The 25,374-nt window shown below is 29.2% G+C and overlaps 2 protein-coding genes across 4 annotated transcripts; both read left to right on the forward strand.

Moving 5' to 3' along the window:
* The first annotated feature begins 3,854 nt into the window (after positions 1-3,854).
* MAM1 (methylthioalkylmalate synthase 1) lies at positions 3,855-7,787 on the forward strand. 3 transcript variants are annotated; one of them, NM_001343784.1, is made up of 10 exons: positions 3,855-4,430; positions 5,108-5,367; positions 5,869-6,082; positions 6,213-6,293; positions 6,384-6,476; positions 6,563-6,649; positions 6,854-6,954; positions 7,047-7,080; positions 7,183-7,257; positions 7,452-7,787. In NM_001343784.1, the coding sequence occupies exons 1-10, from the start codon at positions 3,903-3,905 to the stop codon at positions 7,581-7,583; spliced, it is 1,605 nt and encodes a 534-aa protein (NP_001330047.1). In that variant the 5' UTR covers positions 3,855-3,902; the 3' UTR covers positions 7,584-7,787. The 3 variants fall into 3 exon arrangements, with proteins under 3 accessions (NP_001330047.1, NP_197692.1, NP_001330048.1); NM_122207.3 differs by having other exon boundaries at positions 3,906-4,430; positions 7,452-7,710; NM_001343785.1 differs by having other exon boundaries at positions 3,906-4,430; positions 7,183-7,710.
* Positions 7,788-18,931: 11,144 nt separating this feature from the next.
* On the forward strand, positions 18,932-22,680 carry IMS2 (2-isopropylmalate synthase 2). The gene is made up of 10 exons (NM_122208.4): positions 18,932-19,460; positions 19,760-20,019; positions 20,417-20,630; positions 20,741-20,821; positions 21,317-21,409; positions 21,517-21,603; positions 21,696-21,796; positions 21,902-21,935; positions 22,102-22,176; positions 22,326-22,680. The coding sequence occupies exons 1-10, from the start codon at positions 19,017-19,019 to the stop codon at positions 22,446-22,448; spliced, it is 1,512 nt and encodes a 503-aa protein (NP_197693.1). The 5' UTR covers positions 18,932-19,016; the 3' UTR covers positions 22,449-22,680.
* Positions 22,681-25,374: the final 2,694 nt, after the last annotated feature.

The following is a 25,374-nucleotide window of genomic DNA, read 5'->3' on the forward strand; positions in this document are numbered from 1 at the left end:
TCAAATGAAGAAACTTTTAGTTGAGAACTGTATAAACATTATGAAGCGGTATAAAATAGTTTCCATGATTATTGTTAAACATGTATAACTATATAATTAATTTAATATATAATTAAATAATTATATATATAACGTTTGCACAGAGAGTTGCAACAAAACTAATCAAACCCTTAAATCAATGAGAAACTAAAAAAACTAAATCAAAAGAAGACCTTAATTTTTCCCATGATTTTATTTTCCAATTCTTTGTAATATCAAATTCCACGAGATAAAGTTTTTAGATGGGATAACTTGTAAGAAGTCTTTGTTTCCAGTAGACTATCTGTTCATTATAAAGAGTACTACACACTACAATATATAGGCATATATAGAAATATCTGTATTATTTGTCGTTGTGTTGTTTGTATTCTCTTTTTGAGAACCGGTCTAAAGTTTTGAGAGGCCTAAATTAAATAACGAGCAAAATGTAAAGATTGTGTATAGTTGTCTATAGAGAAAGAGAAGGAAAGGATTGTGTATAAAAGTCATCACCTTTGGTCAGTAACTCGAGCGGCCAGGAGAAATTGATTGATGGAAATGCAGATACTATTCATTTGTGAAAATGACATATATACCCTTCCCAGATGGTTCATCTTTTCCTTCAGCACATATCCTTCGATTACTATTATTCTCTGCTTTTTCTTGTAAGAAAATTTACTAAAAGTAAGAAAAAGTAAGGTAGGGACAATAACGTTACACGTCGGTCTAATACAACGTTACATATGGTAAAATAAATAGAAAGGATCGAATATATAAAATATTTGAGACTTTATAAAACAAATAATGTTTAACTGACTTTAATAAATAGATCATATTCTGATATTCATCTTAAAAAAGAGATTTATATTCATCTAAACTTTAAGCGAACGGAAGAGTTGAAACGAAATGGAGGGATGCCACCAACCAAGCTCAAGATCTCTCTCTCGGATGGTTAGTGGACCCTTAGTATGTGGTCGATATATTAAGCTTTTGGTCCAAAAAAGAATTGGGACTTATAAGCCCATAGGCCCTTTAATTTGTGTAGAAATTGTTCATCTTACTTCATGACAAACAATCAACTCTCTAAAAACTTGATTATGTATGGATTTTGATAATAATTCCCTTCAAATTGCAAGTGGAAGAATACGTAAAAACATAATATTAAGAAACTTTAATTCAGCATGAAGAAAAAAGTTGGTAAACATAGCAGTGAACTCTATGAATCTTTAACCATGGAATTTCAAGAGATTCCACCAAAAACACTTCAAGTTATTCTATGAGGAAATAAAAATACTGGAGGACCGTATAACAACCTACATGCAAGTTAAGAGTTTTCAACAATTACCCATATCCAATCGTCACAAGATCCGTATCCAATCCTTCTATTTTTAGTTTCTATAAATTTTATTATAAGCTATAATTTTAAATGAAGTACTAGATTTTAACCCGCGGTACACCGCGGGGACAATTAATTTTTTAATATATATAAAAGTTTGCAAATTGTATCTATATATAAAATATTTTTATTTTAAAGTTTACAATTGTTATTAAGTAATGTCCTGTCAAACTCGTCCCGTAAAAAACCTATTTATTTTATTAATGTTGATTTTATTTATGATATGTTTATAAATCATTGTATAAATATTTTGTAATTTTGTAGTAATTAACTGCTATCAAATATTTATGCAGTTTGATGCTTATAATCGAATTGTTATAATCATGAAAAAAGCAATATCAAAAATGATAATTTTGTAGTGTTTAAATGATATTAAATATTTTGGAAGTTTTATTTTAGTAACTAATTGTGTAGTTAATGTGGAGAGATTTCGGGAAGATAGTTAAATATCAAATATTTAATTCGAAGATTTACTTTCTAATTATCAAAAATAATTATTAAATATTAGTGGCAACCACTGTAAATAAGTCCCAACTTGAAGATTTATTTCACAAAATGGCTGCAAAAATGTATATATAGATACTAATTTTGGATGAATTTCATTAAATTCACTTGTATATTTTTTTATTATAACGTAAAATAATTTAGTTACAATTTTATATAATTAGGATCCAATCCCTCTATTTTAGTATCTATAAGTTTTAATGTTTTATTAATGTAAAATAATTTAGATATAATTTAATTATTAGTATCTAATTTTTTATTATAATATAAAATAGTTTTTTTTGTTTTTTTTGGCAAAAAATGTAAAATAGTTTATTTATTACTTTAAATTAGTATCCAATCCCACAGCACTGTATGGCTGAAGTTATCCACAACTCACCTACCTATACAAGCATACACGTGATGATATCATGCTAATCACTTCTGAAGGAACAATGCCGAAAATTAAACCTTATTATGCATTCATTAACATCCGAATCCATTTTTCTACTTTGACAAAATGAACAATATCCACATGCCAGCATCTAGCTAGATGCAGACCTGGTAAGGCACCAATGGGTTTGAAACCTTCCTCCATATTGTTCCAATTTGTATATATTGCATTTCAAAAAACCAGAAATATTTACTGTACCATTCACGATCGACCCAAAGGATTTGAACCCAATCTCATAGCCTAATGAATCGTATTCAAAATTGATATGCACCATGAGAAACTGGTATCATAAACAAAAACTGATATGCAAATTAATTAATTAAATCACACATATGCTATATTTTCTCTATGGGCTGGACTGGTGTTTTGTTTTAATTATTATGATAAGAAGAATTGCACCAAAAAAAAAAAAGAAAAAAAAAAAGAAGAAAATCGTATCTTTTTGTTCTACCTATACAGACACATAATGCATCATTTTAGTTTTTGGGACAAAGACATAATGCATCAACGTGTCAGCAATATATGAAACGTGAAGAATGTTTTGTCTGAGTCTGAGTAAAATTACTAGAAATTAAAATTAGTAAGACTGACTAATTACAAATATCCCAAGTCTGTGTTTATTCTAAGACAACTACTAGAAAACTTAACTATATTAGACTACCAACTAGGCAACAAATATCACAAAGAATATCGTATGTCACCTACCTGGAGGTGCATACCACGTGATTTTATCCCCATTTTAGATATGGTCATATCGATTAGTTATTGTATATAAAAAAAAAATTCTTACAGGCTATAAACTATTATGCTACAAATTTTGGTAAAAACCTATTACTTGTTATTCCGTTTCCAAAACATATTATGGCTATATTAAAGTGTGTATAAATGAGTTAAAACATTTTTAACAACAAATAAATGTAAAAAAAATGAGTTTAACATCGTTGTAAGTAAACTTAGGATTTGTTTGTTACCTCAAACTTAAATATTATTCCCTCTGTTTCTAACTAAGTGTAGTTTAAAGGTTTTTTATTTTTTTCAGTATAAGTATTGTTTTCACTTTTCGATGCAAACATTAAATGTATTTAATAGTTTTTAACCAATTATATTTTACATCATATTTTTTATTGGTTGGATTAGTTGTAATTGGTGATATTTTTTTTAAAAAAAGATAAATCAAATGAGATTTATATATTTTCTTAATTTGCGTGCAAAAACTTTAAATTAAAAATATTAAGAAACAGAGAGAGTATCTTTTCTATACATAGGTATATCACTTATATATATATATATGTATACAGCTAAATATTTATGTAAAAATGTAAACATACGAAACTGTTTATAGAAAGTATAATATTCTAAAATAAGATATCAAACACAGTATAATATTTAATTTTAAAGAAGATACTATTTTGCGTTTAATGTTTTCATCGAATATAATTTCTTATTCCGCTAACTCAAATGTTTATTATTTTTAACATCAAAATGTTTCTAATACTAAAAAGTTTAATAAATAAAAAAATCTCTCTATAAATAGATAAATTATATCGTATAATGTTCAAAACAATTCCCACACTATCTTTCCTCCACATTAAAGTAAAGTATCTCTCTCTTTTTTCTCCTACGTACTCCATAGTGATGGCTTCATCGCTTCTGACATCTTCCGTTATGATCCCTACCACCGGTTCCACCGTGGTTGGCCGGTCAGTGTTACCCTTTCAATCTTCCCTGCACTCTCTCCGCCTGACCCATTCGTACAAGAACCCCGCATTGTTCATCTCATGTTGCTCTTCTGTGTCCAAAAATGCGGCAACTAGTTCTACTGATCTCAAACCCGTTGTGGAACGGTGGCCGGAGTACATACCGAACAAGCTTCCCGACGGAAACTATGTGCGTGTATTCGACACGACGCTCCGTGACGGTGAACAATCTCCTGGTGGATCCCTCACTCCGCCGCAGAAGCTAGAGATTGCCCGACAGCTCGCTAAACTCCGAGTAGACATCATGGAAGTCGGTTTTCCGGGATCATCTGAAGAAGAGTTAGAAACCATTAAGACCATCGCCAAGACTGTGGGGAATGAGGTTTTTTCTTTATTTCCTTCACTTAAATGATTATGTACATATTTTAACACACAAAAAAAAACTTGATATAATTTTATGTTCAAACTATATATATATAGTTGATAAATTGCACATGACCCTTATAGTTGAGGCCGAAATAAAGAAAACAAATTATGTGTTTAGAATTTTTTCAAAAACGGCTGATGAATACATTAGGACTATTTGTCTTAATTTATAAACTGTATTAGTATTTAAATTTTACTACTAATTTTGCGGTCCTTATTTATTTTTATTTTAATCCGTTTGTTGTAGCCTGCTGCTTTTTTTGTTTTCCTTCACTTGGATGTAGTTTTATTCGTGTTTTTTTTTCCTACCATCTATTCTTCTAGTTATAGTGTTATTTATAATTAGCCAAGTTCTAACGGGTTAGAGAAAGCACATGCACATGATTAGTTAGAGCCGGTCGTATAGTTAAGATTTTTTTTTTGTGACATATATATGACAAAATTATGTGTAAAAGTGTAAGAATCCCATATATATCAGAAATACAATTCTAGCATATACAATATATGAGTTAATATTATATAGTCATTACTAGTTGGTTTTGTGTTGAAACTCATGAATGCTCCCAAATGGAGCGAGTAACGGTCAAAGTTGACAACAACGAACATTAATTACTATATTGTTGTTTTGCTTAGGTGGATGAGGAAACAGGTTACGTCCCTGTGATATGCGCCATAGCTCGATGCAAACATAGAGACATTGAGGCGACTTGGGAGGCGCTGAAGTACGCGAAGAGGCCAAGGATACTCGTATTCACATCTACTAGTGACATTCACATGAAATATAAGTTGAAAAAGACTCAAGAAGAAGTGATTGAGATGGCCGTGAGTAGTATTAGGTTTGCTAAAAGCTTGGGCTTCAATGACATCCAGTTTGGGTGCGAAGATGGCGGCAGGTCCAAATCTTTAAACCTTTATATATCTCAATTGTTTCTCTGCGTTTTTGGTTTAGTTTTATTTATGCTTAGTTTGTATTACCAAACTATTTTTGTTAGTAACTTATGTTTGCGTTGACATTTGGGTATATTTTTGGCAAGAATAATTCACAAACAAAAGGCATGAATGATTGTGAGTTTTTTTGTTTTTTTTTATATAGTTTTTGGTTTCTGGATTTTAGAATTTGGTTTTTGGATTTTGCAAAAATAGAAAATAGATAAGTGGGGAAAAAATGTTATGTTAAGAATTTGTTCAGGAAAAGTGAAGAACTCAAATAAGATGGTTTTTAGATTGTCACTAAAACATTGTTAAGATCTTTCAAACACTAGATTTCTAGATCATAATAGAAAAGGCGGTTTTAGCTGTTACTAGATATGTTATGGATTTTGTGCGAATTTTACATATATGATCATGTCATATATATATATATATATTTGATTTTAAAATATAGTGTGATTCAGGTCGGACAAGGATTTCCTATGCAAGATTCTAGGAGAAGCCATAAAAGCCGGTGTTACGGTGGTGACCATCGGTGATACGGTAGGGATCAACATGCCACATGAATACGGGGAACTCGTGACTTATCTCAAAGCAAACACCCCTGGAATTGACGATGTTGTCGTCGCTGTTCATTGTCACAACGACCTTGGTCTTGCAACCGCCAACTCAATCGCCGTACGGAACTAACTCTTTTTTTGTGTGTGTGTGTTAGATATATTTTCATATATATATTTACTAATATAGATTCTCAATGTGACAAAAATATGAACATATAAAACAACGAATTTACATGATATATATATAGGGTATACGTGCGGGAGCAAGACAGGTCGAAGTAACTATCAACGGAATTGGTGAAAGAAGTGGCAATGCGTCGCTTGAGGAGGTATCATCATTTTTGTTACCATAATCTCATCACTACCATGATCATGATCATGATCATCATTATCAACATGACCATTTAAATGGTATGTAGGTCGTGATGGCTTTGAAATGTCGAGGGGCATATGTGATCAATGGGGTTTACACAAAAATAGACACACGCCAAATCATGGCTACCAGCAAGATGGTATATATTCACACATGCCATATATATACATATATATATATATATATATAATTAATTAACAAAAATTTATGTAAACTCTTGAGCAGGTTCAAGAGTACACGGGCTTGTATGTTCAAGCACATAAGCCCATAGTTGGAGCGAACTGTTTTGTTCATGAGAGCGGCATTCATCAGGTTCGTAATTGGTGGTAAACACGGATATTAAGAAATTATATAAACTATTTTAGATTTTTGTTTTTAAAATCCCTTTAACCAACACTAATCGAATATTCTAGATGTACACTATAACTAAAATAAACATTTACATTATATATGTGATAATAAAAATACATACGAGATTAAATTGATTTATATGATGTTTGTTCCAATATTTTTCAGGATGGAATATTGAAAAATAGGAGTACTTATGAGATCTTATCACCAGAAGATATTGGGATTGTAAAATCTCAAAATTCCGGCCTTGTTCTTGGAAAGCTTAGGTTAATATTCTATTTAGTGATACTTTTACCTACGAACAATTGTTTTATTTGTCTTCTTATATATTAATTTTAACAACAATGGAAATGTGCAGTGGACGTCACGCTGTGAAAGATCGGCTGAAAGAGGTATTCCTTGTGACAATTGTACCTACCTACTAGATTACACTTCCTAGAGATAAATATTAGATGATTCATATACTTACTTATGTGTATATTTTCTATTTTCAGTTGGGATATGAACTCGATGATGAGAAATTGAACGCTGTCTTCTCACTATTCAGAGATTTAACCAAGAATAAAAAGGTTTTCAATTTCTATATATTTTGTATCTCCTCGTGCACATGCATGCAATACGGTTTAACTAACAAATTTAATCATATATGGTATAAGAATGTAAGAAACGAACTGATTTTAAAGTTTTAGAAAAGAAAATCTCAAACTTTTATTTTGAAAAAATATCTCGAACTTAATGTGTTTTCATTTGTCAAAATTTTCAGAGAATCACGGATGCTGATTTGAAGGCATTAGTAACATCTAGCGATGAAATCTCTTTGGAGAAATTAAACGGCGCTAACGGTTTAAAGTCTAACGGCTATATACCAGTTCCTCAGGTTTCATCGAATGTGTAAACACGTTGTATCTCTTGTATATTTGTGTACCACAGTAATATCAATTTCCATTTGATAATGCCGTTTTTGTTGTAATGTATTAAAAACAGTATTAAATAAAAGGAACTGCTTTATTTCCTAATACATCAATTTATTTTGATGCAAAATATGAAAAATACAGTGTTTTGATAATAGTTTCACTAGTATGTTTTTAGTGTGTTTTTAATAGTATATGAAATAAATAAATTATGAAAAGGTATATTCTTACATAACTCGCAATGCCTCTGTTTCAAACTTTCAAATGAGATATTGTTTTATCTACAATTAAAATAAGCACTGTTTTAGAATTTCAATTTTAGCATATAATAGCTATACCCTCCAACTATATAGAAACATTGAAAGTCACCAATCAAAGCTTATTTTTTTATTTTTATTTTATAGTTACTTAATAAGCCACTTACTCATATCTCATGAACGTATTTAAATAAAATTACGGATTGGTGACAAACATGATTGTAGATAGCGATTAGAAAAAAGTGAACAGAATTATGCACAAGTAAAATTAAGCAAAGGTCACCTACGTACCTACCTGGAGGTCCAAACAACTCTTCTGCCGAACTGGAGTTGCAAGTACCCCACGTGCTCTCTTGTATATTACTTTTCAAAAAAATCAGAAATATGACAAAACTGTGAAGATTTGGTCTTCTCATAAAAGAGATATATATAATCGACTATATCATAACTATGAAGATCTGGTCTCCTCTTTTCTTTATTTTTACTTCTAAAAAATCAAACCTTTGCTTTAACAAAAAATGATGAAAAAATCAAAATATTTCAAAACTATGAAGATGTTGTATTCTCATTAAAAAAGAAGTGTAAGTTTATATTCAAATTTAGCGTAAGTTAACATAATAATCAAATTCCCTTATGAAAAGTATCACTCAAATACTAAAACAAATTTCTTAACTTGTTCAAGACAAAAAATAAAAACATTTTCAAAATATTCTGTAGACGTTCCAATGCGAAAATAACTTCTTTTTTATACAACAAAGACATGCATCATCAATGTTTGTAGTTTTTCGTTCTAACATTATTTTTGTAGTTTGTAGGTTTTAAAAGTTATTTTTGCTGTATATTTTAGTTTGTTTAAAAACTTGAATGGTTAATTTGTTTAGTTTTTGGTCTTATCTATAATATTTATGAAAAATGTCTTTATGCTTTTAAATTTTGAGATTTAGTTTATGTGATTATAAATTGACAAATAAATATTTTAATTATACTGATAAAATAATAATAACACACAAAAGTTTATAAGTAAAAAAAGAAAATCATTTATGAGTCCATTGAAGTTCTAACTTATTATATACTTGATTTGTAGATAAATGGAGATGGGAATTTGGATTTGGAGTTGAGAAAAAATGGATTTTGTTTTTTTTTTCCTTTAAAAGTTTGTAAAAAAAACACTCCCAAAAACTAGTTTTCCCTATATTTTTCTTCAAAATCTTGGATGGCTATAAAATATGTTTCAAAATAACTAAAACAAAAAAAAAGATCCTTTCCAAAACCACAACCATCCAAGGCCATGATAGTCTTAAAGAAACCCTTATATATCAACTCAAATATCATACGCAAATTATGTTTAAAACTAATATAGGCAGTCTAAGATATACTTTCAAGTTGGAAACTTGAAAAAAGATTTTAAGTTACCTAAAGGAAAAACAAAGATTTTCAGTTACCTAAAGGAAAAAAAATTTACCTCAATAACTTTTGGATTTTTTTTGTCAACAACTTTTGGAAATTTTAAATCAAGAAATGGTAGTAAGAAAATCATGATGTATAGTGAGATAGTTATATATATTAATGTTCAGTGATATAGTTATATAAGTGCTTTCATTTTTTCCAGTAAGTCATTATGAAATAACTTTATGATGAAATTATAATTAAGTTTGAACATTAATTATGTATATGAGTGAAACAAAACACAATTAGTTTTTCATAAACGAATATACATATATTTAACTAATAAACCAAACTTATAAGTTTTACATAATAACACATTAACCATCGGATAAAAATAAAATCTGTGGACTGACATCGAATATAAGAACACACAAACAACGGCGGTCGGTGTTACAAAAAGTGAAAAACTGAGCATCACTAAAGCTTTATAATAGACTTAATTTTCTTCTTGGGGATGCAAATTGAAGTTTTTGGTCATATAATTCCGAATGACTTCCATAAGATTAATTCCGTATATTTTTTAATATATTAAAATGAGAGTTGCACCATGTAGTCATGTAGAGAAAATGAAAATGATTGTGCCTTTTTGTTCTAAAGATAAAGATAAGATAAGAACGTCTCAATATCATAATGTTCTTTAGGAAGAAATAATTACTGGAAACCTCACTATGCTCAACTAGTTGCAAGTCTGTTTTTCTAGGGACCCTTTATTCTACTTATAGCATCTCCACAATGATTACCGTATGTGAGATATGTCAGTGACACCAACCTAGAGGTGCATACCACGTGATATATGTGTCCTAACGCGTATGTACTGTATATGATAAAAAAGAAAAAAAAATGTATTGTATATATATTTAATTTGTGACTATATCTAATAAAGAAACATTCTAAAAATAAACCTTATTTTTACGTGTTATTAACAAGAATATCATGCTAACCGTACTCATAAAGCTCCATAACCCATTTAATTATTTATCCTTCTGTTACTAGAATATTTGCATTAATTTGTCATTAGAATAACTACCACATATTTTCAGTCAACTAATTAACCAAAATTACAAGTTATTACCCAATTAACAAAATTGAACACCTAATAATCGGACCTTACCTTAAGTATTTGGAAAATTAGTCATACTAATTATTATTATCTTTATTTTCTGTCGTATATAACCAAAAAGTTGTATATATACAATTTGAAATAAATATCTTATTGCATCATTTCAAACATATATAATTTTATGAAAGATTAGTGAAATAACATGCCTAACATAATCCTAAAAGTTTAAATTAATTATATATAAAAAGAAAAAAATTGTATAAAACTAAAACTTTGGATTCTCCTCCGATTTTAGTTTTTGATCCAATTATTATTTTTATCTAACAAACTGCCTAAATCAAAAGAATTCAAAAATATTAAATCACTTTTTTCAAGTTCAAATATTTCACAGATGGAACGTACTTTTACACGAAATATACGTAAATTTAAATAAAACAAAAAATTTAATTACATATTTTGTTATATACAAATAAGTGTTAGATCCCACATAATAATTTTAGATATAATAGTTTAATTCAATCGTTTTATCCCGCATTATGTGCGGGTTCTTATCTAGTTTCATTATGTATAAGAGAAAAATAATAATAAACAAATTTCCAATAACATATTTCCTCCATTTCATTTCTTTTCATTTAGTAGTTCTTTTTTTTGATAAAGAATTTTTTTCACTCACTTAGTTGAATACAAAAAATGTCGAGCTTTAATTACCGATTGAGAAAAATTGAACATATAAATTAAAGATGACCAAGAATTTTAACATTTGTTTAGTTTCATCTAAGAATTTTTAGAATGAATGAATTAACGACCACAAATTAAAATCAGTGTAGATAGTATCAGAGTCAGCTTTTGGGAATACACCTCCTCCCAAAGGGAAGTAAACTAGAGGCACAATGAAACCAACTCCAAGTACTAAACCACTAGAGTATCACACCTTTGGATGGGATGGTTATTATTAAAGAGGTAAAATTGATATTACAATAGTAAAAATTAAACTAGTGTAAAGAAGAGGGAATGGTAATATCAATGCTACTCATTCTATACTAAATTAATAACCTCTTATCTAAATGTGATTTCCATCTTGTTTCCTTAATAGGAAGTTTTTATTATCTTTCAGATAATCTAAGGAAATATCCTTGCATGAACTAGGTAGTCTTCAAAACAGGTAGTATACATGAAAAAATCCAAGATTATAGATAGGAAAACATCGAAGATATCTTTGAGAAACCCATGTTTATAAGAAATCAAATTAGTTTTATTAAGTTTGATAATTAAGTAACAGATTACTTCTTAAGAAAAAATTGCCAAAACTAATTCATATAAGCTATAATTTGATTTTTTTTTAACACCGATAAATTTGATACTTTTTTTATTCTTAGGATTGAAGTTACAAAGAATCAAGTTTATATTTTTTGTCACTTTAAAAAAAAAAATTGTTATAGGTTTTCTACGCCCAAAAACTAATCTTGGGCCCCAAAAAACATATTAAATTATTCAAATGCCAGTGGTCAATGCTACTCGAACCCAGATAACGGGAATTACCTCTTTTTACCACTAGACCAATGTGACTTTGTTTTTTTGTTACATCTTACTATATTATTTGGGAAGTATATTTTAAATATAACCTTATATTTTGTAAGTAATTACATAGGTATGCTATTAGAAATAAAATTTTAAAAAGTAAATTAATTCATCTCTTTAAGAATTAAAAACTCAAATAGTAATTTAATTAATTAAATTTAATTAAAAAAACGAAATACATTATTAATTTCCAAACAATTAACCAATTAAAATCAACAAATTAGATTTGATATCTAAATGATTATATTAATTTTTTTATTAATTATTATAGTTCACCTCTCATCTTTATATGATTCTATTTTTGCGAAAAATAATATCATCGTTATAAAAAAAGAATTAGAGTTTTTCCGCATCTGCCATAATTTGAATTTTTAAAAACGAATATAAACTATTCAATACATGAAAAATTATTATAACATGTCAAAAATAGATTTAAGAAAACTTTCTACCGAGTATTGGGTCATAATTTGAATATTTATATTCAATTTCATATATATTATTTTGAAAATTTATAATCTTATATACTACAATAATTAATAACATATTAGATTTTTTATGTGTATGATGTGATTCAATTTTTAATACAAGCTGGAAAATCTTAGAATTGACGGGTTTAGATCGATATTAATACAAGATGGTATACTACAGATAAAACTCTAAAATTAACAATCAAAATACAAGTGTATAATTTTAAATACTAAACAATATAAATAATATCAACAAAACATATACAACTCGCAGTTTACTATACATTTAAAATCAAATCAAATAATATCATATATTTATAATCATCTTTACAATAAAAGTTTTTAGTTTAACTAAAATATAAGCCTACCTGCGGTATACTACAGGTTAAAATTATAAATAAGCAGATTACCATCACGATGTCTGTACCTTCTCACATACACACCTATCAAAAATTTAAAACTTTTCAAAACCTCTTGGTATATTCAAATTAGGATTCTTCATTCATGGAATCATTATTCCAAGGGTTTTGGGATGTCTTATGAAATGATTTTGGCAGAAGAAGATGTAAAATTTTTCGAATAAAAAGTAGTCAGCAAAAACATATGTCTTTTTGGGGAGTTTTTAGATAATTAAATCAGAGAATAGAGCTGGACATATGAGTAACCCATTCGAGTTCGTATAGAACCCGTTCGGGTTTGGGATTAATGGGTATATGATTAACTACCCAATAGAATAATTCTAAATATTTGGTTCTGGTTCGGGTCGGGTCCATTTGGGTTTGGGTCAGTTTGGATAAAAAGTTTCAGGCCCTAAAAATACCCAAAAAATAGAAACGGGTATTTTGTATGTATATAGCGGGTCTCCAAACAAAAAAAACTTTTAAATTTGTTAAGTTTTAATAAATTTAATTATATTTGAATATATTTTACTAAATTTTGACAAACATAACAAATAATTTTTGAATAGTTTAGTTGTTTAAGATATTTAGGTCCAAAATTAATTGACATATTTAGATTTATATAATCTTAGATAATTAGATTATATTACGATTAAATATAATTAATATTTTGGATATTAAATTAATGTTTGGGTTTTAGAATACCCTTTTTGGGTAACAGGTAATTTTTGAACCAATCGGATATCCACGGGTTTACTAAAACTCTACCCAATAATGAAATTTTCTAAAATTCTAACCCGTCCTAACCCAGTTTTTTGGTTCGGATATTGGATTGGTTATCGGGTCCGTTTTTTCGTGAGTCCTATCAAAGATAATCTAATATAGGGCCAATTAGGTTCATAAATATAACCAAAATACTATACAAAAACTAATTCTAAGTTAGGCCAAAAATTAGATCCTCTAATACAAAGGAAACATGTTTCTTACCAAAACAACTTGTATACAAATTTTACACATTTACTTAAAACTATATATGTTGTATTTATTATAAAAATAACATTTTTAAACAAAGTCAATCCAATACAGCATTATATCCAAATAGTAAAAACATTGAAAAATATTATGGCATCACTTTTATCCTATACTATTTCTTATGTAATTCAAATAAAGTATACAATTTAATTTATACAAATATTAATGCCCGTGCTGTATAACACGCGTTATGATCTAGTTTAATGATATAAAGTGAGACATACTGTGTAATAATGATTTAGATACATTTGAAAATATTCGAAATTTTATGAAAATCTAGAGAGATTGTGATATAAGCAAATTTTCCGTAACAATTTGTGGAAGCTCCTCCTCGGATAGTAACTAATTCAATTAAATTGAATTAAAATAAAACAGTGAAGGATAGTAACTAATTAAAATGAAATTATTTATTTGTATATTTAAATTATAATTAATAACCAAGTATCATCTTGAGTGATACTATTTCTGTTTCAATATAAAATCTTTTGAAGCTAAAGTGCGCTTATTAAATAAAATTTCTTCAAATATATCATTAAATATTATATTAGTTAAAACTAATCAAAAATTATGAACAAAGTTAAAAATGGTAGAGTTAAATTATCGACAACGAGTTATCCTAGTGCTTAAGACTGGATTACCAAAAATGTAAGGATTTTGGAAGTCAAGAGTTTGATCTACGTTGGAGGAATAAGCTCTCCAAAACAGAATTAATTACATGGTCTCGCGTAGGGATAGGCATAATATCCGAACATGAGCACCCGACCTGAAACAGATCTGAATCCCGAATCCGAATTCAAAATTTAAAATACTCGAATGGGTTCTACACTTCTAAACCAGAAAATCTGAGTCTGAACAAGTAGTCAAACATATCTACAATTTAAATACATAGTAATAGTCTATTATTGATATTTATATTTGTATAATTAGAGGGTCCAAAATATTCAGATTTTTTATATTTTGGGTATTTAATCTACTTAAGTAAATTTTGGTAAAAAAAAGTATAAGTTTTTTTAGATAGTTGGTGTATTTTCAAGTAGTTTAGATAAATTTTGTTATAAATTTTTTGATTTTTGGGAACTTCTGAGAATCTGAACCTAAAATATCGACCTGAACCCGATCTAAAATCAAAATCTAGAAAACACCGAACGAATCCTATACCTCTAAACCTGATATACCCTAACACAAATGCCCACCCCTAATGTCGTGGTTCATGAGCCATGAACCTCCTAATCATAAAAACATTTTTTTTGATATGTGTATGTGTCTTAAAATTGGATATATAATCACTTATATATTAATTGAGAAACACTTTTAAAAAATAATTTTATCAGCATGTATTATTAATGAAATTTTCATACTAATGTGTCGCTTTCAGATCGTTTCTTAACTCATTTAAATCATTATCCAATATTTAGTACAATGTTTACATATTTTTCCATTACTGTTATATATATGTATTTATGACAAAAAGAATCCAACTAAATTAAGAATATTATGAAGAAAATAGAAGTATTTACAAATATGTATATGATTATTTGTTATTTAATTTAGATAATAAACAAGATTTTTCAATCATTTTACGGAGAAACAAATTTTAATACAGAAAATCGATGATTTGAATAACATAAAATATATAGGGAGATCTGCAAAACTACCCTTTTTTACTATCCTTTTGCAACAATACCATTTTATGTTGTCCATTTTAAAATATACCTCTTCTCTCGAACATTACTTGATTACACTTTAAAATATATTACATGATTCGTAATATTTCTGATTTTTGATAATAATACATTACATTTGTAGCTAAAATTAAATGTATTTACTTAATAATCATTTGGCTTCGCAGATAGTATGGGTAAACTACATAATATTAATTCAGATAAAACTTAATTATGACTTTTTCCTTAAACTCCTCATTATTATATGAAATCGCTATTAATTGAATATGTGTTTAAAAAAGACTTTCTATTTAATAATTATAAAATTATACTTCTTTTGTTTTATTTTATAGGATTGTTTTAATACTTACTTGACTTTTACGATCACTTCTATTGGCTCAGTTAGAATATAGAGCTATTTCCACAAATACCACAATTTTAAGTTTTATTAGACAAAAATAGCATTAAAAATATTTTTGGACATAAATAGCATTCAAATAATTATTTTATTTTTAATTATTAAAATTATTAATTATAAAAATACATAAATTTATTACCCAAAGTTCCCAACAATATTTTCCCAACAAAAATTTTCGACAATAGTTTCCCGCCAAACTATTTTGCAGGAAATATAAATTCCGTAAAAAATTTCCCGCCAAAAACAAATTACACCCATATTTTCCCGCCAAACAAAAGGAAAGTCAGGAAGAATATTAAAAATTAAGGAAAGATTCTACGCAATTCAGTAAGGGTTCACGAAATTCAGATTTTTTTTTTTTGTAACCCTTCCTGAATTTTATAGAATATTTCTTGAATTTGGTGAAATCTTTCAAATAATCATTTCTGAAATTTATAAAGAATTTTACAAAATTCAGTAAGGATTTCAATACAGATTTTTTGCGAAATCTGTCCTGAATTTCGTAGTTACCTTCTTGAACTTTTTTGGTGGGAAAAATTTGACGGATATTTTTTGGCTGGAATAGTTTTACGGATATTTTTGGCGGGAAATTTGTTTGCAGAAAATTTTTTGGCGGGAAAATTTGACGAAATTGTTTTGCGGGAAAAGTTTGACAAAAAAAATTGGCGGAAAATAATTTCTTTTATTTACTTTTTTAATTAAATTACTTATTTATTTTTGACATATAATTAAATTTTGTAGTGATATTTTTGAAATATTTCAAAAGAGATGATATTTTTGGAAGAAAAATTTATTAGTGTTATTTTTGTCAATCCTCCTAGAATATATATACTATTTTATATAGATGTAGTTTTCCTAATTCTGAAAAATTTAAAATTTCTTATAAATTAAAACGGATGGAGTAATTAAACTATCATTTGTTGAGATTAATTTTAAATTTTTATTACTCCATCCAGTTTTTCTTCTCCTTTTTACTTTAACTTAGTATATATTCTAATTGAGGCAGTAAAAGTAATAAACCTAATTTGTTGAGCCAAAACAGCTTAGATAACTTCTAAGCTGTAATTGAATAATATAATGAATTTTGTATTTGGGTTAGTTATTAGTAAAATATAAAAAGCATAACAGTAAAAAAACAAGGATATGATCAAAATTCAAATGCTTATGGAAACTGATTCACACGTAAAAATATATAAATGTATGAAAACTAGATGTATTTAAAATAGAAATTAATTGTTTGATCTAAAAATAAGAAATTGATTGATATATCTTTTAACATGTGTTACGTAGTTTTTAACAAAAACATATGTGTTACGTAATCTTAAAATTCTCTTAACTGCAAAGATTGATTATAGTCATTTGATATGTTATAATGTTAACTATATTTTTTTTGTATGAATGTAAACCTATATTCAACACAAAAACGTTTTTCTCATTAAATGTAACATAGAGAGTAGAAATTTTGAATAATTGCAAAGCAGCTTAGAAGTTATCGGTACGACGGGAGTGAAACCAAAACCGCAGTCCGTCGTCAAGTTTAGAGTTGCTTAGTTGTTGAATGGTGCTGAATCTGTTCCAAACATTATTTTTCTAATGATTTTTGTGACTTTTGGAGCCGGGATTTGCAGGCTCACCGTGGCGTCTAGCGTTCTCTCCACATGATATGGATCAATGCTTGAAAGACATACCTGAGAGTGAAGACATAGAGGTTGGCTTGGAAGAATCGAGTAGAAGGGAAGTGATTGATCTCCAGCTCTCGAAGTGTTGACTACATTTATATCGTGCAACATGGTTACTTTGCAACGGCACTGCATCAGGGTCCAATTTCTGCCCCCAAATACTTTTGTTGAAGTACTGCTAAGGATTTGTTTCACCATCAACAGACAAAAATATCTGCATTATTATGAAGCTCGCTTAGCAAAATTCTCTCGATTCCTCTCTCACGATCACAAAACAACAATCACGAACGCATACTCAATTGTACATCTCTTGAAATGTTGTCACTTCTCTATTCGATTGGTTTGTAACTCCATTTTCCTCGTTTGTGAAAGCAAAAACAATATTTATTTACAAATGTATGCATATCGAATAAATAAAAGTATAATATTAAATCATACTAAACTGAAGAAATACCATTTGTGTTAACGTTTTCATGCTGAGTTTCAATGGTTTTTGATAATGTGATGAGAGTTTAGAACTGGAAGAAGTTATACTTACTCTCATAAGAATAATGATTAGGATTACATAGGTTTATATAGTAAAGAGATTTCATAAACTAGATGAATACAAATATGTAAAATATCTTATATCATAACTATACAATATTTGATTATATATTGAGAATCTTCTAGATACTTCCATACCCTTCTATAGTTTTAACTCAAAAATCAATTGGCAATTGGATTTAAAGAATATAATGTGGGATTCCATTACACTTACGATGGATTTGCTCAAAAAAAGAAAAAAGAAAGAAAGATTCCATTACATTTAGGATGTGAGATTCGTAACACGATTCAAAATAATAGCTAAGACCTTTTATCTTACCGAATTCCCTTTTAAAACTGCAATATACCCTACTTGGATCACCCTAAACTAAAGTCTAAACTATCATTTTATGGTTATAAACTTAATTAAAACCAACTGACAATGAATTGAAAAAATAATGTGAGATTCCAAACATTATTTAATTTTTGGTTGTAAAATCCCAAAAGGTATATTTACCGCCTTTAAAAAAAACTAATGAAAGCAATTTAAATTGTTTCTGTGTATTCTCATCATTTCCCGTCACTTTTGTAACAATTCCAACGTTAGAACGATCATTCACTCGCGTAAATTGTTTTTATTTTATTTTAAAGCGTTTTAAACCATAACATAAAAAAGTTTAAGGATATTATAATTTTTTATCAAAAATTAATGATATTAGGTTATCAAGTGGTCGAGTAAATCATCTGGTTATATAAAATTGGAGAAAAAGATTTTCTACCTATATAAATATAGATATCATCTGTACATGCACTCCACCTCATTGCAAAACAATTTCCCCACTATCTATCCTCCATAATATAGTATTCTTCTTTTCTCTCCTACTTTCTCTATAGTAATGGCTTCGTTACTTCTCACATCGTCGAGTATGATAACCACTAGCTGTCGCTCCATGGTTCTCCGGTCAGGGTTACCCATCGGATCTTCTTTTCCCTCTCTTCGCCTGACCCGTCCATACGACAAGGCGACTCTGTTCGTCTCATGTTGCTCCGCTGAGTCCAAAAAGGTGGCAACTAGTGCTACTGATCTCAAACCTATCATGGAACGGAGGCCGGAGTACATTCCGAACAAGCTTCCCCACAAGAACTATGTGCGTGTATTAGACACGACGCTTCGTGACGGTGAACAATCTCCCGGTGCAGCACTTACTCCACCGCAGAAGTTAGAGATTGCCAGGCAGCTAGCTAAACTCCGAGTAGACATCATGGAAGTTGGTTTTCCGGTGTCGTCTGAGGAAGAATTCGAAGCTATTAAAACCATCGCCAAGACCGTGGGGAACGAGGTTAGTTTCTTTATTTCCCTCACTTCAAGAAAATAATATAATGATTTATGTTCAAACTATATATAGATATAATAAAATTAGATGTGCAAAGTGTTAGTTAAAGAATCTCACATTAGAAATAAGAAGTAATAATCTATACTAGCATTTAAAAAATATGGGCCAATCTACTCACTAATAAATGATTTTTTTTTAACTTGGAAGCTCATGAATGCTTACAGAAAATTACAAACACATATTTAGTAATTGTCCAAAATTGACAGGAACGAAAATAAACTACTATATATTGCTGTTTTCCTTAGGTGGATGAGGAAACCGGTTACGTTCCTGTGATATGCGGCATTGCACGATGCAAAAAGAGAGACATCGAGGCAACTTGGGAGGCACTGAAGTATGCGAAGAGGCCGAGGGTAATGCTATTCACATCTACTAGTGAAATTCACATGAAATATAAGTTGAAAAAGACTAAAGAAGAAGTGATCGAGATGGCCGTGAACAGTGTTAAGTACGCTAAAAGCTTGGGCTTCAAAGACATCCAATTTGGGTGCGAAGATGGCGGCAGGTATCTTGAAACTTAGTATAACTCGATTGTTCTTTTTTTCCGGCCACTAGGTTTAACGTTACAAAATCTTTGTTAGTAAACTTACTTTTTTTTTTTAATTACGTACGTTTATCTTTTACAAGAATATTGAAAATGTTTTGATTAATTTTTTTTTGTTTTATAAAACAATATTTACATGCAAACACAAAAGCATAAATTCAACGCTGAAATAATATATCTCATAATCTAAAACGCTTTTAGCTGATTTGTTTTGTGAAATTTAAAATTTTGTTTTTTGAAAGTTGTTTTTATATAAGGTATGAGAATGAAAAATATAAGGGTGTGCCTTATACAGTTATCTGGCCCAGTTTTGATCATGTCATATATAGATTTTATAGTATACTAGTTTGTGATTCAGGACGGAGAAAGATTTTATATGTAAGATTCTAGGAGAATCGATAAAAGCGGGTGCAACCACGGTGGGGTTTGCGGACACGGTCGGGATCAACATGCCGCAAGAATTCGGAGAACTCGTGGCCTATGTCATAGAAAACACTCCAGGGGCTGATGATATTGTCTTCGCCATTCATTGTCATAACGACCTTGGTGTTGCTACCGCCAACACAATATCCGTACGTAATTGCTCTCCCTTTGTCTGAGTTAGATTAATCAACAAAAATTCCGAACAAATTTAAATTATCGAGGTGACAAGATTATAAATATAAAACAATGATATGTATAGGGTATATGTGCGGGAGCAAGACAAGTCGAAGTGACGATCAACGGAATTGGTGAAAGAAGTGGGAATGCGCCGCTTGAAGAGGTAAGATCGTCGTCGTGAGTATTTCTTTGGTATGTGTCGGCAGGGTATGGTAAAGCAAAAAATTTAGAAGTGTGGTCTTACACTTCTCTACTAATTTTATCATAATTTAAAAGACTAAAAAAAAGTTGTCGTAAAACTAAAGTAAAACCACATAAACGGTACGGCTAGCTAGTAAATTATTTAATAGTAACGCCATAAAAGTATAAATATAATAATTTAACATTACAATAAGACCAACATTACAATCTAGAAGCGTTTATGTGTTAAAAAAAAAAAAAAAAAAATTACAATCTAGAAGTAGGCTACAATGGAATTGACATCAGGAAAGAGAGGAATTGGAATCGAATGCTTCACGTAACCCTTACATTAAGTATTTCAAACGATAGCCACCAAAAAGTTATGTAATGTGACCCCTAAATTGCGTATTTAAATTGTGGACTAGACGTACATGCTTCATGTGCTTTATGAAAAGACTGGTTCTGTGATTGTATGTAGGTCGTGATGGCTTTGAAATGTCGAGGAGAATCTCTGATGGATGGTGTTTACACAAAAATAGACTCACGCCAAATTATGGCTACAAGCAAGATGGTACGTAACAAACTAGATATTGAAATTTCGATATTTATATGAAAACAATGATGCTAATATTTGGCCTTTATATATAATAATTGACTAAAACGTAAATTCTTGCGCAGGTTCAAGAGCATACCGGCATGTATGTTCAACCACATAAGCCAATAGTTGGAGACAACTGTTTTGTTCATGAGAGCGGCATTCACCAGGTTCCATATATATATATATATATATATTACTTATGAAAATTGTATATGAGATTGTTGCGTTGTATGTGTATAATTGTCCAAACATTTTGCAGGATGGAATATTGAAAAATCGAAGTACATATGAGATCTTATCACCAGAAGATGTTGGGATCGTAAAATCTGAAAATTCTGGCATTGTTCTTGGAAAGCTTAGGTAATTATTCTATTAAGTTATGTTTCTTGGTTTTAGATAACTATAAGTCTAAAACTATGTACCATCGTCTGATAAATTTATTTCAACAACTATGAAAATATGCAGCGGACGTCATGCTGTAAAAGACCGGCTTAAAGAGGTACCACACACACACACAGTATATATTAGTGACTTCGTACTATTTTTAGTCTTTACTTATAATAATCACACACACACATATATATGGGACCATGGCACAATAGAGACTTTATAGAGATAAATATTTGATTAGTCATATGTTTTTTTTTTTTTTTTGTAATCTCAAGTTGGGATATGAAATCAGTGATGAGAAATTCAACGACATCTTCTCACGATACAGAGAATTAACGAAGGACAAAAAGGTTTTCATATTATATTTTGTATCTTCTCATTTACATATGCGTCAAATTTGAAATATTTAGTTATACATAAAATACGAATAGATTTATAAAATTCTACCAAACATATAAACCCCCATACTTACTTGATTTCAATTTGTTAAACTCCACAGAGAATCACAGACGCTGATCTGAAGGCATTAGTGGTGAACGGTGCTGAAATCTCATCAGAAAAATTAAACAGTAAAGGAATTAACGACCTTATGTCAAGCCCTCAGATTTCCGCTGTTGTATAAGTTTGGGAAGACATTGTGTAATTTTGTACTACGATGGTATTAAGTCACTTTTGTTTTACTGTGTTTTGTGTACTATATATACGTACCTTTTGGTTTTTATGTTATCGTTGTAATGAATAAAACAGTATTAATAGGGAGTGTTTTTATTCTATAATTAAACTCTCTTTTTTATAATGATTTTCACCAAAGTATTGGAAATTTAAACAAACATTACCATATTCCATTGAAGATTCAACAAAGTATTGTTCATTTTCAGTTGTGATCATTATTCTTCCTCACACTACTGCATTAAATTGTTAATCAAATGCTCCCGTCATGACAACTACTATAATTTACTGTTAACTAAGCATTAATAAAATTTTGATCATCTACCGTTAAAATTATAAAACATGAATTGCCTCATCATAGTAAGAGTCGTATTTTTCTTTCAGGGGTGGTTGATAGCTATATTGTCGTTCTATATGTGGGACATGTTACCCTAAACGGAAAAGTATTTGTGTTTCTCTTTCAACTATTTGTGGAATAAAATTGCTTTAATTAGTAACCTTTGTAGTAGCCTATTGGCTTCTTCCTGTCTCCATCTTGGAACAAACTTTTGATTCCACTACGTACTTGAGAGTGTATATTGCCGGTCTAATTGAGTGTCCAGCATAAGCGGCCGTAGTTGTCATATATGCATGCTTGACTTCTTTTCTTTTTGTGATATTATCAATTGTTTTAAGAAATTAAATTAAATTTACAGCCTTTTCAAAAAAATTATTATCGTTTTTCTTTTATATACCATTATCGTGGAGAGTTTAGTTTGGCATGAAGAAGTTGTTGGATAGCTGAATATTTAGAAACAAAGAAAATTGCATATAGATTGGATCATTGGATGAATAAGCAGAAGGCGTTTTTTTTTTTCTTTTGCTAAATGAATAAGCTCAAGATATGTGTTATACACTTTATTAGGGTAGGCTCGATAAATTCAGAGTCTTAAAAAACTAGTCATCTTTATACTAATAAAAGGACCAAATCTTAAAACTCTTTAAAATTGGCATTTTCTTCATACTAAAAAAATATTTAGGCCTTTTTCATGCTTAAAATTAATTTGGACCCGAAATAATTGCTCTCCTAGCATCCCCAAAGAGCCGGACCTGCACTTTCTATTTCGTTTTTGCAATGTAACTTTCCCCAACCCTATGCAGCCGAGATAATGTGTTCAAAAATATTTTAATTCATAATTTTGTATAACATATTGGCGAAACATTATAATCAATAGTACCATATTTGTGTAGTACGATGATATTAAAAGTCTGTTTTGTTTTATGGATGTGTGTTTGTGTATATACGTTACAAGAAAACATAGGGTTTTCCAACGACCATTTCCGACTTAAATAAGTTCCTTTTGGTTTTATGTTAAATCAGGTTCCATTTGATTTGCATGTCTTGTTGTTGAATGAATAAAAACACAAGTTATCAACTGGCTGTTTTTAACTCTATACATTTACTTCCACCTTCTCATTGTTTTCTACATATTTAGCATTTTTAATGATCTTTACCCTTTTTTCTTGGGAAAAACAAACATAAAGAACCAAGTGAAAATTCAACAAAATATTGTTCATTTTCAGTTTTGATCAGTATTCTTCCTCTAGCTACTACAATGATTTGTTAATCAAATGTTCGAACGTTTTATATGTGGGACATGGCGTTAGCACATCCACGAAAAGAAAGTCCGATTTCGGTAAAACACTTGGAAAAAGTCATAGAACTTAAAATGGAAAATTATTTGTGCAGTGTCTCTTTCAACTATTTGTGGAATAAGATTTCTTTTGATTGGCAACCTTTGTAGCCTATTGGCTTCTTACTGTCTCTCCATCTTGGGAAAAACTTTTGGTTCCACTAACCAGCCAAAAAAGTGTTCTTTAGTTCGTTTTACTTGAGAGTGTATTGACGGTCTAATTGAATGTCCAACATAAGCAGTAGTTGTCATTTATGCTTTTCTTCTTTTTCTTTTTGTGGTTTTATCATTAAGATATCTTTTTGTCGTCTACATGGAAGAGTTTAATTTGGCATGAAGTTATCTTTGGATAGTTGGATATTTAGAAAGAAAAACAATTGCCTACATATGGGATGAATAAGCTCTTCTAAATTATTTATTTTTCAGTATAATAGTTTGTTTATTTCAAAAAAATATACAACTCGAGTTAATTGAAATACCGAATAAACTGATATCACCAGAGAAATTTATATATAGAATAGAAATTCTGGCAAATGTTTTCGAAAACAAACATTGCAAACATTTTTGAAATTCTAAAACAATAAACTATTAAAACATATAAAAGATTAAGTAAGCAATTTTACGTCAAATTCATTTCCTCTTTCCATCACCGTACGTAACTTTTTCGGAAACCAAAACTATAGATAAAAACCGTACGTAACTTTTTCCAAGTTTAAGCTGTATAGTAAAATTTAATGTAAATTTCACTACAAAATACTCCCTCTAATCTATTTTAGAAGATGTTTTGCTTAACGTACATATATAAGTTTAAAACAATTCAAACCGATATAGAAAATACCGCATATTATAATGATTAGAAAACACTAATTGTATTCAAGTCGTGCATAAATTTTTACAAAACATCCAATAAAATAGAAGAAAAAAATAGTAAAACATCTTACATATATTAATATTATATATATTAGAACAAAACTAGTCATTTTTTTTTAATGATTTGTATGGTCAGTAACACATTGATCTTGTACGAGGATAAATTCCACGATTGAAGGCAGGTGTGGGGATGTAATTAATTTTCTTTTTGGGAACCCACATGCACATTAAATTTATAAGCCAACTAGTTCCGAAAGGAGTATTGTTTAATATATTAAGATGAGAACTGGACCATGTAAAGAAAAGAAAAAGAAAATGAATGTGCATTTTTGTTCT

This window comes from Arabidopsis thaliana, chromosome 5, assembly GCF_000001735.4.
Source record: "Arabidopsis thaliana chromosome 5, partial sequence".
Lineage (NCBI taxonomy): Eukaryota > Viridiplantae > Streptophyta > Magnoliopsida > Brassicales > Brassicaceae > Arabidopsis > Arabidopsis thaliana.

Bases quoted from the DNA above. Each gene is read 5' to 3' on its own strand.
- MAM1 (NM_001343784.1), top strand. From the start codon at position 3,903: ATGTTCAAAACAATTCCCACACTATCTTTCCTCCACATTAAAGTAAAG. The intron at 4,431-5,107 runs GTTTTTTCTTTA...TGTTTTGCTTAG, and splicing joins CCAAGACTGTGGGGAATGAG to GTGGATGAGGAAACAGGTTA. The intron at 5,368-5,868 runs GTCCAAATCTTT...AGTGTGATTCAG, and splicing joins GGGTGCGAAGATGGCGGCAG to GTCGGACAAGGATTTCCTAT.
- IMS2 (NM_122208.4), top strand. From the start codon at position 19,017: ATGGCTTCGTTACTTCTCACATCGTCGAGTATGATAACCACTAGCTGT. The intron at 20,631-20,740 runs GTACGTAATTGC...TGATATGTATAG, and splicing joins CTACCGCCAACACAATATCC to GGTATATGTGCGGGAGCAAG. The intron at 21,936-22,101 runs GTACCACACACA...TGTAATCTCAAG, and splicing joins TAAAAGACCGGCTTAAAGAG to TTGGGATATGAAATCAGTGA.